The following is a 17,381-nucleotide window of genomic DNA, read 5'->3' as shown; positions in this document are numbered from 1 at the left end:
CATTTCCGTGGCACAAGGGTGAAAACCTTGTAGTGGGAGGGGCCGGCGGCGCGGGGTCCTCCGGCGAAGCTGACGGTGCGGGGATGGCCGGGGTCGACGCAGCGCGGCACGGCGGACTCGGTGACGGGGTCGGCGGCGCTCGGGGACGGCGGACGCCTCGCCTAGGACGAAGATGAGCGCGACGGCGCGGGCGGAACTCCGGCGAGCTTCGGGTGACGAAGGGGGCGGCGCTACGGGGCATAAAACGGCAAAAAGAGCGCGTCAAACGGTGCGGAACGGAGAGGGAAGAAAGAAGAGCCAAGTCGCGGCGCCTTTGACTCACCGGAGAGGTCGGGGCGACGCGGTGAACGGCGGCGGCGGCGGAGCTCTTCGGCGGCGAAATCCGGCGGCCTGGGGGCGTAATGGCGTGGGCAAACAGAGGGGAAAGAGGCAGGGTGGCTTGGGCTTTATAGGGACGCGGTTGTTAAGGCGCGGGACGCACGGAGCAGACGGGGTGGCGGCGATGGCGTAAACGGCAAGCGGCGCGGAGATCGCGGGAGTTTCCTTCCGAGGAAGAAGAAGGCCCTGACAGGTGGGCCCCACCTGTCAGTGGCAGCAGGCGCGCGCGGGCGGCGGGGCCGGTCTGGCTCGGTCGGGCACGGTCGGACTGGGCCGGTTCGGCCCATTTGGCCGGGCCGGTCCGGTTTTCTCCTTTTTTTTTCTTTTAACCCTTTTCTTTTTCTGCTCTTCTTATTTCTTTGATAACTTTTGATTTTGAACTCCAAATTGGGCCAAATAAATTCCGGAAAATTTGTAAAATCATGCTCTACCATGATACAACTTTTGGGAGTAGTTTCCCCTCAAATTAAAATACATAAAAAAACATTTGCCCTATAAATGCCTTTAGGGCTACGTATCTATTTAAATGAAATACTTTTTCAACTCCAAATAAAACCTTAAAAATTATGGAATAGCTCATTTATGCAATAAACCTCATTTATAAATAAACCCTATTGGTTTGAAAATCCAAAGCTTAAATGGGTGTGAACCCTAAGGTTTAAATTAAAATACAATCTTTTCAAAGCCTTTTGAGATTCAAATTCGAATTCAAATATGCAATTGTGGCATGATGCTCATGTATGTAATGCACATGTAAAAGATTAAAATTTTGGGATGTTACAAGGTCCCCCGGAAGCGTCCTTTCAAATCTCTGTTTGGAGGCCTGTCGAGGCGCCCAGCCGCCGGCCTCCTCCCCCAACCACCCCGATTCGGTTCCTCCCGGTCCGCCGAGTATTTCCCCTGCCTTCCCGTCACTTCTCTGCTGTGGTGCTGTTCGCGGTGGCCTATCACTGTCACTGGAGATGCTCTGTCCAACCTTCGTCCCCTCTCCTCATATTAAATTATATCTGAACTGAATTCCGACTCTGAGTTGAGATTGCACCCCAGGTGTTTGTCAGATTGCGCAAGTGATTTTGTAGATACATCATGTTAGAATCACTGGACTGGACTGGACATGTTGTTAGTGATTTTCTAGATACAACATGTTAGCTTTAATTTTGTCACATGGCTTTTGAAGGCTCTTCACATAACTGGAGCTCACATGATAACTTGTTTCGTGCCAGATGAACACAACCATCACACACTGGAAATAAGATGATCCATGCACGCATGCATATCTTTAGTTAGCAGAATCAACCTCCTTGCTAGGTTTAGGAGCTCCAGAAAATATCTTGTGAGCTAAGGAAGACCTGAAAGATGGTAGGAATCAGGATTCAGAGAAAAAGAGGTTTCTTAGGGAAATCATCTTTGGATCCCATGTAGATCACTTTCTGTTTGTAAACCATGAGAGAGACAAGAATTCTGGACCTATTAAGAGAACTGAGTGGGAACTTGATTTGTGCTGGACATGGGGACAGACTAGAGGCATCTTGGTAACTAAAGATATGCACGCATACATGGGTATGTCCCCCCTGGATTTTGCGCCGCAATTGTTCAGATTGGCCCAGAAGAAGAACGTTTTGGTGTGTGATGCTTTGCAAAATGGAAACTGGATGAAAGGGTTACACAAAATCTCCTCCTCGCAGCAGCTCACGGCCTTCTGTCATCTATGGACTGCTGCAAGTCAAATCCAGCTTGTCGATCTCCCGGATTTGATCTCTTGGAATGCCTTACCTAACCATGCTATTCGGCAAGCTCTGCATACAAGATTCAATTTCTTGGAAGGATTGAAAGACCTGATCTGAATTTTATTTGGAAGATAAAGGCAGAGGGAAAGATCAGATTATTCTTATGGCTTCTTATCTAAAATCGGCTATGGACTGCAGATCGACTAAGGAAAAGGGGTTGGCCGCATGATGACAACTGCTGCTTTTGCAACCAAACGTTGGAATCGATCGGCTTTTCACATTGCTCTGGACTGCCCCTTTACAAAAAACGTTTGGTTTCTTATGAAGCAAACAAGTGCGTTTGTATATTGCAAATGCATGTGAATGCTGACAGTGGCAGAAGTTTATTAATTAGTCTTGGTCAATTAATTTATACCTCAAACAAAATTTACTGAAACTGGGCAAAACAATAATATATACTTTATAACGGTATATCCATCCTAACTTAGGATGGGACTAGTTGTCATAAACACTTTTGTATGGCAGAAAAATTTACTTCATAGTTGTCAGGCATATTTTCATGCAATGGAAATATTGATTCACACCGAATTAATCGAGCAATATTTGTTTGAGGAAATTTCCGACATTTTAGGAAATAAATAATGTAAGATCAGGAATTATTTTCAACTAATTTACTATCTAGCAAATGACTCATGATTTTTTCCAAGCCATGTTTACATATAAGGCAGTGTTGATCTCAATGATACTGAAATTTGCTTCCAGTGCAACTGAGTTTTTTTTTTCCGATCTAGCAGAAAACTGGCCACAATTATTTTATTTCCTATGCTGAAAGAATTTGTTTCTTTCTACTCGTAAATTGAAATGGCCTTTGATCATTTTATTTATTCATTAGAAAAACTGAAATTGCTTCTGATCGTTTTATTTATAATTAAAATAAGTTTGTTGCCACAGAAATGAGAATTGTGTTTCATCTATCTCGATAATATTAATTTCATATAAGTACATATGGAACGGTCTACAGCTGTCGTTGTCCCCTCTCCCTCTGCTGCTCCCTGGCCACTCTGCTCTGACCAATGCAATTTGGATTTCGATACAGCCTCTACGCCGTCACCAGGTACTAAAAAGACCCCCCCCCCCTCCTGCCATGGTTTGTTCATCAATTTCACTCCCTAGGCTAATACCATGTCCTAACTCCTTTTGCTTTTCATTGCCAGGAATTTCAATTGAGGAACGCTCAATTAATTAATGTGTTCATCAACAATGAGATCTATTTTTAGTGCCATCACTATTGCTTAGAAGCTAGCATTCCCACCAAGTGAACTATCTATCTTCGGAAGGTATCACAACTTCCCTACCAAGTTCATTTAATCTGGACTGGTTTTCTTCATTTAACATTAAGTTGTACCAACTGAATCCAAGATCATAACTGTTCACTTTTACAAACTCTAACCTTTGCGCTTACAATAGTTCATTCGCAGCTGGTTGACTTGCCACTACGTCAGTTCTACACACAATCTGGAATGCTCATTGTTCAAAACAAGGTGATGCCTCCTCCTCCCTCATTTAACTCCTGCGCTTCTGCTCTTTCATTTCTGAAGCTATCATGGTTCAATAATTACTGGTTATGTGTAGCCCTGATTTTAGTTGCTAGACTATGTTTACATATATGTGTTTATAAAGATGTGGCTGAGGGAAAGGACCCCCCCAGTTTACATCCTAAGATACAAGGCCGTGTGAGACTTGGCTGAGGGGAACCCTTGTCTGACTACCCATCTCCCCTAGGAGATCATGTGTGGATGCATCCAGACGCCAATTAAACTAGTCAAGTCAATTAACATGGATGGATGGAGCTTATTAGCTAAACTATCGTTCGATCCATGGAGCCTGTCCGGTCTCACGTTAAGCGAACGTGGAGGAGCTAAGGCAGCACTGACTGTTCCTCGAATATGCTGTCGTCACCACCCATCGTCAGTCGACCCCTACGTCATCATTTCTATGCACGCATTGTACAACCACTATATAGTGTTAATTAATGGTGAGGAAATAGCATCCGCGATCCCTGAACTTGGCAGCAGTGTTCACTTTAGTCCTTTAACTCAAAAAACCAGCATCTCGGTCACTAAACTTGGCCATTTCGATTCACCCGAGGTCCAAATGTGAGTTTCACTCATTAACCCTGGGTTAGGTCGACACTTGGCGCTGACGTGGACACGGTGGACACACCTGAGTGCCTAGATGAAAGATTAACATCGACAACATCGTACACCAAGCGGAACGTAATTGGGACCTAATCAGCCTACCACATGAACCAAAACTCCTATTTTTTTTCATCCGATCATCTCGTTGAAATTGAACTCAAAACCCTAAAAAAACCACCTCAACCTCTAGCGAACGTAGAACGAGAAAAAAAAGTTGAAATTTATCGTATTCCTGAGGATCATCGCCGGGGTTTCGTCATCGTGGTTGCATGACCACCGGCGATCGCCACTCCAGTCGTCGGGATTTGCTCTGCTGGCAAAATCGCCTCGAGTTCTCTGGGAGACGAAGAGATAGAGGAGGGTGGACTAAGCCGAGCCTGTAAGCTGCATGGGAGGGGTGGTGATTAGAGGGTGGAACCGTGGGGGTGAAGAAAAACGAAATCGAGGAAGGTTTGTGAACCGGAGATGACAAATTTTCATCCAAACCCCTTGGGTGTGTCCCATCATGGACACGTCAACGCCACATGGCGACCTAACCCAAGTTTAACGAGCGAAACACACGTTTGGACCTCGGGTGATTAGAGTTGACCAAGTTTAGTGATTGTGGTGCTGTTTTTGCTAGTTTAAGGACTAAAATGAACACCGCTGCCAAGTTCAGGGACCGGCAATGCATTTTCCTCATTAACGGTGGAAGACAGGCTCCCGGGCGGCCATGTGAGTACTCTAGTTGACTTATCTTGTAGGATCGATCCATGGAGCTTATTAGCTAAACTATAGCAGCAGTTTGATGTGACTGGGGTATACATTACTACCCCCCGATCCGGATCAATCGGTGAAGTCGAGTCAGACTTATTAAGGTCCTAATTAATCATGATTGATCTGGCCGCTTGATCATGATGTTAAAAGAACGTGCGGCCAGCTCGATCTGTCTGCTTCCTCGGATCCTTGGAGCTACTAGTGCTACTGCACTACTATAGGCAGTCATGTATTTGAGAAAAGGATGGAGTATTAGTAGACACACTAGTTCCTCCTAATTGTAACCTACAACACGCTAGATTTGTTTCTCATTGTCCCAGGTTGAGTATCCTTTTATTATTTTCCGAAACACAAGTTGAGTACTTCTTTTTTTTCAAACACAAGTTGAGTACACCCTTTTAAACAAAGACACGTTGGCTGCTCCTAGCTATCCGTTGAAGAAAAGATACCTCCAGCTGCCCCACGTTCGGCTATGAAAATTAATGAAATTTTGTTTTTCCTATGACTACCATCCAAAGTCTTCTCCTGCATGGCTGCATAGGTGTTCTCATCCTATAAACCCACCTCCGTGAAGCTGATGAACCTCACCGGCCTAGGCCTTCACTTGCTGCACCTGTACACACACACACAACACAAGCCCAGGAGCTAGGAAAGCAGGTCATCCAAGATGGCTGAGTTCGCGCTTGGTCTGACCAAGACGGCGGTGGCGGGGACGGTGAGCCGTGTGAAGTCGGCGATCGAGGAGGAGGCTCAGTTGAGGGACCGCGTGCAGGAGGACCTGGTGTTCATCACGGGGGAGTTCCAGATGATGCAGTCCTTCCTCAGCGCGTCCCACGCTGGGAAACGCGCATCCAGGGACCTGGTGGTGCACACCTGGGTGAGGCAGCTCCGTGACCTGGCCTTCGACGTGGAGGACTGCGTGGAGTTCGTTGTCCACCTGGACAAGCCTTCGCGCTGGGACTGGGTGTGGCGCATGGCCTTGCCCGTCATGCTCTGCGCGGCAAGGCCAGGGCTGCCGCCGTTGGATCAGGCGGTGGCGGATATCAAGCGGCTCAAGGCCAGGGTGGAGGACGTGAGTCATGAACGGCAGCGGCGATGATGACTCTTCATCTGCTGCTGCTGATCATCAGCATCAGCTTAAGTCCAAGGAAGCAGCAGGAGCAGTCCACGTCCTAAGGGAGGTATGGGAGGCCAATCGAAAGCTTTGCACCACCACCGATAGCGATGATCTCAAAAGGTTGATTCATTGCCAAGGCAATGAGCTCCAAGTGATCTCGCTGTGGGGAGGAAGCACTAGTACTACTCCATCTCATGCTCATGCTAATGGTCACGGAGGAAATGAAGCTGCTGATGTCGGTGGATCAGCAGCACTACTTGTTGGGTGCAGCCCGGAGAGGGTGGCCATTATGACGAAGGCCTACAAAGACCCAGAAATCTGCCGAGACTTCAAGAACCGTGCCTGGGTTAAGAAGCTCACGCATCCTTTCGGCCCCGAAAAGTTCCTCAGTGACTTGCTGATTAAGTTCAGATCTCAGCACCATGAATCTGACTACCACAACGACGGCCAACATGCACATGATCTTCTTCTTCATCATGATACCAGTGCTGACACACTGTCCGAGCTCATGCTGCGGCTCAAGCAACACAGGTATCTCGTTGTTATCGAGCAACAACTAACAAGTGTCGCAGACTGGGATGCAATCAGGTGCCTTCCGGACGCCAAAAACGGAAGCCGGGTCTTTATCTCCACCAACAGCTTGGGGATGGCACTCATGTGCACGGGCAAACCCTACAAAGTATGGGACCTGACATGCTTCGCTAATCGTCGATACCTTTGTGCCATCACTCGCGAGGTATGCTATGCTATACGTATGCTTATATACTTTTCAAAGTACACATATACTTCATGTGTTCCAAATTGTAAAATGGTCTAGTTTTGTTTTTTAAGTTCAAATTTCAAAACATTTAACAAGTTTATAGAAAAATCTATCAACATCTTCAACTCTAAATTAGTTTTATTAAATCCATCATCATAATATATATAGAATATATTATATCATATGTTAGAATATTCAACATGAGAGTAACTACACCCGGGAATACCTTGGAGAGAGAGTGGGACGCGGGGTAGCCGGGTAGGAGAGGACTCTTTAGAGTCTTAAGAGGGTAGGGTTTCGTCCGCCGGGTGCGGTCCGGGCAGATGAGCGCGGAAGAGAGATAGCGCTTTGAATGTGCGCAACTTTTACTGAAACATTGGTCTGTGTTTCATAAGAAAAAAACTAAAAGATTGTTAGTACGAATTAAGGTAGCACGTCAAGTAAAATAGAAAGAATTACAGTCCATATATCTTCACATGGCTCCGTTTGATAGCTGAGTTTTTCCTAAGCATTTGCAAGAATACTGTGGTTTTTAGATTTACTTTAGTTTTATCTACGGTGGCCGGCGTTTGGCTACCTAAAAAAAGGGAAAAATTGGCCACAACATACCCTTATTTTTTGCCTTTGCCGAAACACCGTCGGATTGTGTCTTTGTTGGTACCATTACAATTTTGTGATCATTTGGCACAACATACCGCCTAGCATGAAACGGAAAGTTTGATTTTTTTTCCTTCTCTGGATTACGTGTTTTGCTTGGGAGGATGATGGCTTTGAACAATTTTTTCCTCTAATTGAAATTTTGGCCCCAAAAGACAGTACATAAGTGTAAACTTTGGACATTTGTAGTTAAAAAATAGGCGACTTCTTGATAGCAACACCCTTTTTTTAAGCCCTGGACTTCTCGCTCGCTAATTCAACCCACGGCCGCTGCCGTATCTTCTGCATCGGCGGTTAATCTGACACTCTCCTCTCCCCCTTCACCCTCGCTCTCTCTTTCTCTGTCTCCCCCACCCATGCATTGACGCGCCTGGACTCCGCATCGCCACTTGTGGCATCCACGCCAAGCTAGGCCGGTGGTCGCCTCGGCACTGCTTGATTAGGACGCGTGCAGCGGCGATGCGGGTCAGACGTGCTGGTGATGAGCGAGGAGCATGCAAATGCAGAGGACGGACGCACCGGTCTGCTGGGCCAGAAAGAGGGGGTTTCTCGGGTGGAGGAAGAAGAGTCTGGGCTTTTTTTTTTCCTTTTCGTTTTTGTAATGCAATTTGATATCACACATGCAGGTCCAAAATATTTTGGATACTCCAAATTACTCAAGTACAATATTTTGTATCTAAAAGCTAAGATACTGTAGTTTGCAATACTTTGGTTTTTTTTTATACCAAATAAACTAGCTAGCTAGCCAGTCTCGTCGTTGCCGCTTCTCTCGCCGGTGATCGATGCTATGGATTGTCAGCCTCGGCAACGGCAGCGTCTACGATAGTCTCGAGTCACTCTGTTTCAAAATAAAACATTTTCTAATCCATTACTGGAAACATATATAGTCATTTGGGTTAGTGGACTTAATTTGGTGATCAATATATTTACTTATTCGCAGGTTTGTGGGCATCGCATCGGCATCACCGGTGGATTGATTTGGCAATTAAGACGCCGTGGTGTTATCTCCGTGTTGTATGAGGCTGGTACTGATCAGCGCGAGAAGTTCATAGAAGAATTCCGGGCCGAGGACAAAGACATGATGAAGAACTTGAGACGACTCGACAAGTCTCAAGTACTCGACCAAGTGAAATTTGAACACTTCTACTGGCATGATACGCCGTTGACTATTCTGACTGACTTGGCAAAGTCCTTCGTTTTGAGTTCTGATCCATGTCAAAAAGAAGACCTCGCGAGCATGCGAGGGGAGGATAAATTGGATAAGTGTCGTGAGCTTCTGGCTAAACACAAGTACCTCGTCTTTATTGAGAATATTCTGGAGTCCCCCATTGACTGGAACGTGATAAAACAATACCTTCTAGGTGAATCTACTTTAAGTTGTACCGTTGTTATTACTAATAAACAAAATGTGGCCACATACTGTGTAGATCATAATGATGAACATCATCGGGCGCTCAAGGTCAAAGATCTGATAGAGGTACGCATGTACCATCCATATAGCAAAATTATCTGCACCATATGGATCCCAATTATAATGGTCAACATTTGAAAAATAAAATATATGTTTAATAAAAACGGAAGCATGCACTCGCATCATAAAAGAACCACTATCCTTTAAGGTTTCAGAGGTCACTGAAATTTCAGAAATCATTTTATATTATCTCAACCAAAATTCAATTGAATTTAAACAGATTTTCAGACTAAAATTTCATGATTTAAATATTGTTTGATCTAATTCAAGGTTAGAGTTTATGTACCCAACTGAAATTTTGAATTTTTTGCTGAAGTTTTGAACAGTTAATTCGTGGCCAGTTGGCTGGCTAAGCCACACCAGTTCGCGGCCAGCCGCATTAAGTGGCCACGTAGGTCTCACATGCATGTGGGCTCACTCTGTCAAGATTCAAACAAAATTTAAATCATAGCATTTATGTTTTCCCAAAAAAATTCAATTCAGTGAATTTTGATCGAGATAATACCAAAATGATTTCCAAAATTATTGTGACCTTTGAAATTTTAGAGTTGAAAATCTAAATCCTGGTCGGAAGCATATTCAAGTGGAGATGCCAGTTAGGCCTGACATGTGGAGCTACTTTGTCAGAATTGCCAAATTTTTAGAAGGGGTAAAACCATGTCAAAAGTTTCTTAAATTGGGTAAAACTAAAGAGTTTTTGTTAAAATAGGGTAAAATGTGTCACAAACTTTTCTAGAGAGGGTTAAAAGTGGAATTCGGTCTAAAACAAGCTTTTGACCAATGGTTTCTATTTGACAAAAATGAAAACATAGTGAGAAATTCTGTATGTGAGTTTAATGACATCTATTTTATGTCACATTAATTATCTATATTATGTTAGTAAATCAATTTTTGGTCAAAGTATAGCACACTGATTACCGAAGGGTAATTAATTTGATTCCACTGTTTATTTTTTTCCTAATTTACTACTCGAAGCATGTTGTCATTTGGTTAGTGGATTTAATTTGATGATCAACTTACCTACTTGCAGGGTGATTTTATTGAACTGATTTCGCAACTAAGATGCCCTGGTGTTATCTCCGTGTTGTATGAGACTTCTACCGAGTACGAGCAATTGATGGATCAATTGTATGACCGCGACGACATACTGAACAAGTTGAGAGGACTTGACAAGTCTGGAGTACTCGACGAAGTGAAATTTGAACGCAGCTGCTGGCTCGGTCAGGAGATTCTGGCTGATCGCTTGGCGCGGAACTTAATTCGGAGTTCTAATACAAAAGATGAACAAGAGCTCACAAGCATGAAAGGGCAAGATATAATTGAAACCTGTCGTAAGCTTCTGGCTGAACACGACCACCTCCTCTTCATTGAGTTGGAGTCCCGCATGGACTGGAACTCGATAAAACAACACCTCCTAGGCGTGTCTATTCGAGGTTGTATCGTTGTTCTTACAGATAAACAAAGTGTGGCCATGTACTGTGTAGGTAATGATGAACAGCGGCTGCTGAAGGTCAAAGATCTGATGAAGGTATGTACCTACGTAATTAAAAGAAAAACAACGACGCTCCAAATTAATTAATTTAACAACAAACTAATATACATGAATGCATATATGTATACTTGCAGGGTTCTGACCATTCTGGACATGGAGATGGAGGAAGCAACAAAAAGAAAGAGGATGAATATGAACTTGTTGGGCGTGAAGATGACTTGGAGTTCTTAGATTCACAATCGAAATGTCTTGACGTGACGTCCGTGTGGGGGATTGCTGGTGTTGGGAAATCAGCTATTGTCAGAGAATATTATGACAAAAAGCACAGGTACGGAATGTGCGGGTGGGTGGATGTGCCCCATCCGTTCAATCCGACGGACTTGTGCAGGCAATTGCTTCTGGACTTTTATTCGGGTGATCATGAAGCCAAGGAAACCGCGGCAATTGGTATGATTGAAGGCCAAGACCCTATTCAAGGGTGCTGTAAAATACTGCGTGAAAACAGATGCTTCCTTGTTATTGATGGTGTGCAGTCCAAGGATGTCTGGGACTTGATAAAAGCAACCTTGCTATCCCCTCCCATTCTTGGTCTTACCACCATTGTCATTACACGTGAAGAAAGCATCGCCAAACATTGCACAGCTTTAGAAGAACATATTTGGAACGTCAAACCTCTACAAGCTCACGTGGCCCTAGAGCTATTCACAAAGCAGGTACGTGTGTTTACGGAGGGACTTTCCCTTTGTTTAATTTGTTAGTTCAAATTTCTGAAATGTTATTAATTTAATTCCGAATTTTATATTGTAGATAGCTCTGAACGGGCACTCAGGTCAATTGTCTCCCCAGGCGGAAGAGATTTCAAGACTTATCATGTCCAAGTGTGGCGGGCTTCCTGAAGTGATAGCTGCCATAGGGCGCGAATGGGCCAGCACACGCCAACAACAGTCACAGGACATAAACACGTTGGAGTTTATAAATGCAAACTTCATGCGAAAGTTGAAGACCATCTCAGACAAAGATCATTATATTAAATTAAAGGGTATATTCAATTCGATGCAATCCATCTTTGATGCTTGCTCGGATGAACTCAAGCCATGCATCTTCTACATATTAGTCTTTCCCCCAGACAAAAACATTCGGCGGAGGCGTTTGCTGAGGCGGTGGATTGCGGAGGGTTACTCCGCCACGGAGGAGAAGGGAGAAAAGCTCTTTTCCGAGCTCATGAAGCTGAACAGATTTTTTACCAGTAGCTTCTTCTGTGAATACATCAAGTCACAACCAATAGAAAATAACCTTGTGTTTGCGCTAGAAGGGCGTTGCAGCCCCAGCTCGCGCCTCACTGGACGACATCTCACGATAAGCAGTTGCTGGGATGGAGATGAGAATGTATTCAACAGCATCGACTTCTCACGGCTAAGGTCTTTGACTGTGTTCGGGCCGTGGAGGTCATTCCTCATCTCTGACAATATGAAGGTGCTTCGGGTGCTTGATCTGGAGAGCACTACTTCAGACGATGGTTCTAGTGTAAGAGATGAAGATTTGGAGCTGATCGGAAAGCTGCTGTGTCGCCTCAAGTTCCTGTCCCTGCGAAGATGCAAGTACATCACCCGTCTCCCGGATTCACTGGGTGACATGAGGCAGCTGGAGACTTTGGATGTCAGACACACCTCCGTTGTCGAGCTGCCACCTGCTGTCATCACCAAGCTACACGGGCTGCAGTACATTCGTGCTGGCACCACTCAAGAAGCAGCAGAAGCAGCAGCAGCAAGAACGCCAGCAGCAGCAGCAACACCACAAGAAGAAATCAGCCATAGCGGCACGAGCCCTTTAGTACCAGCTGCAAGAGCAGCAGTATCAGGTGTTGTCCAAGGGGCATCAATATTTAGAACTGCAAGAGCATGGAAGAACAGGGCATGTGAACTGGTAGAAAAGTCCAGCAGCAACAGCATTGGTAGCTGGCGGCTGTCCAAGGAGAAGCTCGATCAGCAAAGTCGCCTCCGCGTTGCTAAAAATTGCGGCGGTGTTGAGGTTTTCCCTGCTGCTGCAAGGGGAGTCGGGAATCTAACGGACTTGCATACACTTGGTGTTGTGAATGTTGCAGGTGGTGGGAAAGGCGGCCTCCTCTTCCTCAAGGAGCTAAAGAAGCTTACCCAATTGCGCAAGCTTGGGCTGTCCGGCATCAACCGCAATAACTGGGACTGGAACAGCTTGTGCAATGCAGTCTCGGGTCACCTCCGTCATCTCGAGTCCTTGTCGCTGCAACTAATGCTTCTCAAGGAGGACGGCAACAACTTTGAGTTTGCTCGTTTCGATGACATCACCGATCCGCCCAAGACCCTAAAGCGCCTAAAGGTACTGTATGGTAGAGGAGGGCATGCAGATGCAGATGCAGGTGCATGGATCAGGCCATCCTGGACCAAAAAGCTTCCCAATCTGAAAAAGTTGTCTCACGGTAATCTTGGGTTGACAGTATCAAGCCAAGAGGACATAGACATGTTGTCAGGCATGTTATTTGAAATGCAAGTAAGCTTGAACCGTCTTCGTGTCAAGCTCATTGAGGAGCAGGAGCTCAAGTTTGCTCAGCTAGAAGTCGAAGCCCTCATGATTGATTGCTCCACCACCACCACCACGTTGTTGAAGTCAAAGGTAACTTTTCAAGATTCTGGATATTCGTTGGAGGAGGTCCATGTCAAAGTACTCAACATTCACTGCTGCAGCTCTTGTGGATTGTCCTGTTTGCAAATTTCTGGGCTAAAGATTATCGAAGATCTCAAGGAAGTCTTGGTTACGGGTTCCTGTGGAGACGACCTCAAGCAAGACTTGCTGAAGCAACTTCAAGACATTCCAGAAAAACCTGTAACCCTCAAGGTTAACGGCAGCACGGTCCTTCAATAGATCCAGCTACATGCGCATGATCTGGTTTGACCCGCACACTTTGAACTATGTACTCTCTCCGATCCATATTACTTGTCTCAAATTTGCCCAAATATGGATGTATCTATGTTTAAAAACTGTCTAGATACATGTAATATTTCAGCAAATAATATGGGTTGCAGGGAATAGTTTTTTTTCCTTCATTCCTGAGGTGATGTTGCCACATTTTGTCCAGCTTTTTTTTTTCTTGCTCTTTTTGTACTCATCTTTTACTCCTTAATTAATTGAAATCAGCAAACATTATTATCTATCAGCTCTTAACTTGTGATAGATCATCGATCAGTACTTCTACACTGTCTACGCTCTTGCCAACAAAATTATGTATTAATCAACTGCGTATGTAAATGTTGCATACAAGTGGGTATATGTAAAACGTTACACACCTTTGACAAATTTTCACTCTTAATGATCAAGCAACTAGCTAGCAAGAATTGATAGCAAACTAGCTGATCCTGCCTGTGAGTGTTCTCATTCCCCAAACCACATAAACGGTGCTGATTTTGTTGCTGCAACTTTTTCACCCCCACTCCGGTATGTATGCTACAAGCATGGATGCTCTAGCCTGCTTCGCGTTACAAGAACCTGTCGACGGTGGCTGCCAAGGCGGTGTCGGCGACGGCGCCGATGATGGTCTCCTTCCTCTCGCCCTTGCTGAAGATGAGGATGGTGGGGATGCTCCTGATGCCGTACCTAGTCGCCACCTCCTGGTTCTCGTCCGTGTTTACCCTCAGGCAGCGGAGCCTGCCGGCGTAGGCCTTGGCCAGGTCCGCGACGACGGGGTGCATCAGGCGGCAGGGGCCGCACTACGGCGCCCAGAACTCGACCAGCACCGCCGTCTCGCACCCGAGGACGGCATCGTCCCACGTTTGCTCCCCTACATCGCCCACTGCAAATGCAGACATTTATAAGTACACAGGATGTCGAGACTGATTGAGAGTCTGTTTGCTTCAGAAGAACTGAAGAATACAAACAACAGGGCAAGCAATCATGCAGACAGGTGGTTCTGTGTGTGATGCAATATTAATCATGGGTGGATTGAGAATGTGGCTTCTAGATAGATAGATAGATAGATGCAATGGATAGGGAGATAGCAGAAAAGCCACAATACATAGGCAAGCCCTACATCATTTCTTCTGCTCTAGGATTAGCCAGTTAATTGTCCTCTGAATAAGTTACTACTAGCCCATTATTGTGACAGTATAAGCTTTTGCAAGCAAAATAACTCCAAAGCTGAGACATTAGTGGTTGGTTCCTTTTTATTTTTAATGAAGCAGTCGGCGAATGTCATCCATCCCCAATTTCTGATACAACTCAGCACAAGTATGCTGTTTCAGATTTACATGAGTGAAATTCCAGTGCTGGTTGATTGTGCATACAAAGAAGAGTTGCTGGGAAGCTGTTAAACAAGGCAAGATGAAGAAAAGTGTACTGATCATCCAGCATTCCAGCACAAGTAGTAGGATCAACCTGCGTCGCTGTTGAGGATGATGCACGTACCGTGGTCGGTAGCGGAGGAGGCGTCCTTGGCCTTGCAGACGACGCGGTCCCGGTCCTGGCGGCCACTAGCGGAGGCGGCGACGGCGCGTCCGGCGAGCCGCCGCGTCGGCTGCAAGAAGGAGGGAGCTTTGTAGCGGAGGAGAGGGAGGGGCTTCCGGCGTCGGGCGGTGGAGGAGGCCCCCGGAGACGGAGAGGAGACTACCGCCGCCGCCGTCGTCAGCATGGGAAGAAGGACCGATGGGATCGGAACGAGTGAGTTCGCAGAGTGGGGGAGAAAGTTCTGGAAGGTTGACGACCAGCTTCCTCGATGCAACATGCTGGCCTGACGGAGTACCACAGTGATATAGCTTGAAGCATGGAGGAAGAGCAAATTGGGCGTTTGGTATAGTGGTGTGATTCTTGCTTTGGGTGCGAGAGGTCGCGGGTTCGATTCTCGCAACGCCCCCGTTTTTTCTTTATTTATACTCCCTCTTTTTTCTCTCCCTTTGTTCCCCTTCTTCTCCGACACGACGCTGGCGTCTCCCGGTTGCGCGCGCGCCGGCCGTCTCTGTCTCTTCGATCTACACGATCCGCCGCGCCACCTGATGAATGGATTCCGTTCGCTGATGCAGCCCTCTTCTCTTCTTCGGCGCACCCGATCCACCCACCCACCCATGGCTGGCTGCTGTGTCTCCATTGACCGAGTACACGCGCGCCGGCAGGGCAGCTCAGCTGTTCGACGGAATGTCTCGACGGAATATATGCGGTCGTCTTCCCCTCACCCTCTGCTCCTCCCTGGCCGCTCTCATCGCCAATGCAATTTGGATTCCGATACGGCCTCTACGCCGTCGCCATGCGCAGCCGGCATCGTTAGGTACCATCCACCTACATTCCTGACGACCCTCACACTAAAATACCTCCCTCCTGACATGCTTTTCGCCAGTTTCACTCAGGCTTCCTAAATCTTTCCCCTTCTCCTTGCCAGGAATTTCAACCGAGGAACGCACGATTAATGTGTTCAGCAACAATGAGAGGACATGCCCACCAAGTGTTCATCAAAACGCCAAAGCTGCTCAACCATCTAATCATCGGGAAGGTATCACAACTTCCTTACCAATTTCATCTAATCCTGGTGTTCTGCATTAACATTAAGTCGTAACTTGTACGAATTGAATCAAAGAGCAAGTGCAAAACCGTTCACTTTTACAGGCTGCAACCTTTGCGCTTACAATGGTTTGTTCACAGTTGGTTGACAATGTCATGAACCAAGTTGTTGCCACTACGTCAGTCCTATGCACAATCGGGAATTGTCATTGTTCAAACGAAGGTGATGCCTCCTCCCTCATTTATGTCCTGTGGTTTTGCTCTTTCAGTTGTTAAGCTATTGTGATGGTCAATCCTTACTGATTATGTGTAGTCTTGATTTTAGATGCTAGACTACGTTTACATATATGTGTTTTATAAAAATGAGGCTGAGGGGAGGAAACCCTCCCAGTTTTCATCCTAAGATAGAAGGTCGGGAGACTCGAACCCAGGTGTGCTGAGTGGAACCTTGTCTCACTTCCCATTTCCCCTTGGAGACCTTCCCATAGATATGTGTCTATAACTGATCTCCAAAGCAAACATGAGTTGGTCATTGTGGATCAGGTTGCACAAATGTCGCACAAGTGGCACCCGGGGTATCACCGCTGCGCGACGCGTGGGCCCCGTTCCCGAGTTCTCGGGAAGGTCTCATCCCGGGGAGCGTCTATGAGCTCCCCGGCAAGCTACCAGCCCGGAAGGGGCTAGCGGGGCTTCGGGGAATATTCCCGCCTGGGCACCTCCCGGGAAGCTGCTTCCCGGGAGGGGTTTCCCGGGTGCGTTGGGCTCGGGTGCTTCCTGGGGTCGACTTGCTGGGACTGGTGGATCCCGGGCACGTGCCCCCGCCGCGGGCGTGGGGCCCAGTGGACAGCGCCACGCGGGCGCGTGGCGGGCGTGGGACGCGCGGTCCCACCAAGGCAAGGAGTAAGGCGCCCGGCTCAGTAAACGAGCCGACCAACGGGTAGTTATCCGTCCGATCAAAGGAACAGTGGTTGTCCAATCCTACACTAGGGCTTTAGGCCCCTAGCAGCGGAGGTGGCACCCATGCGCGCCACCAGCTCACCAGGGGGAGTTGAGTGCCTCCCGCTGGACACTTGTAGCCCATGCACCATGGCACCTGTGGCATCCCCTTGTATATGAAAGGAGGACCCATGCCAACGGTCTGGGGGTCCTGGAGAAGTTTCCGCATTCTTTTGGTTCAGTTAAACAAGCTCGTTCAAGGGCTCGCTCGGCAGAAGCTTAGTGAGCTCCAGTAGACAGCCAGCAGAGAACAGTGAGGAGTAGCTAGCCCTTGAGAGAAAGCCCGGGAGCTAGCCCGGCAACCTGTAAACATTT

At 46.7% G+C, this 17,381-nt stretch overlaps 1 protein-coding gene and 1 non-coding gene across 2 annotated transcripts; one reads left to right on the top strand and one right to left on the bottom strand.

The window, feature by feature from the left end:
- Positions 1–3,124: 3,124 nt before the first annotated feature.
- LOC100830473 lies at positions 3,125–13,652 on the top strand. The gene is made up of 7 exons (XR_002966062.1): positions 3,125–3,219; positions 3,320–3,442; positions 3,573–6,912; positions 8,534–9,070; positions 10,095–10,592; positions 10,691–11,269; positions 11,364–13,652. It is a non-coding gene; the product is annotated as an uncharacterized LOC100830473 (transcript).
- Positions 13,653–13,793: 141 nt separating this feature from the next.
- LOC100830163 (thioredoxin M4, chloroplastic-like) lies at positions 13,794–15,299 on the bottom strand. Its single transcript, XM_024454794.1, has 2 exons — positions 14,988–15,299; positions 13,794–14,376 (listed from the first exon to the last, which is right to left on the bottom strand). Exons 1-2 carry the CDS (start codon positions 15,208–15,210, stop codon positions 14,294–14,296), a joined length of 306 nt encoding a protein of 101 aa, XP_024310562.1. The 5' UTR covers positions 15,211–15,299; the 3' UTR covers positions 13,794–14,293.
- Between the last annotated feature and the right edge of the window lie 2,082 nt (positions 15,300–17,381).

Source organism: Brachypodium distachyon, chromosome 4, assembly GCF_000005505.3.
Source record: "Brachypodium distachyon strain Bd21 chromosome 4, Brachypodium_distachyon_v3.0, whole genome shotgun sequence".
NCBI classification, from domain to species: domain Eukaryota; kingdom Viridiplantae; phylum Streptophyta; class Magnoliopsida; order Poales; family Poaceae; genus Brachypodium; species Brachypodium distachyon.
Note: the sequence above shows the minus strand (reverse complement) of the source record. Positions and strands in the feature narration are given on the sequence as shown.

What these genes read in the sequence shown, in the direction of transcription:
- LOC100830163 (XM_024454794.1), bottom strand. Translation starts at nt 15,210, where the DNA reads ATGCTGACGACGGCGGCGGCGGTAGTCTCCTCTCCGTCTCCGGGGGCC. An exon ending in CTCCTCCGCTACCGACCACG is followed by an intron (nt 14,377 to 14,987) that starts GTACGTGCATCA and finishes CTGCATTTGCAG; the next exon opens with TGGGCGATGTAGGGGAGCAA.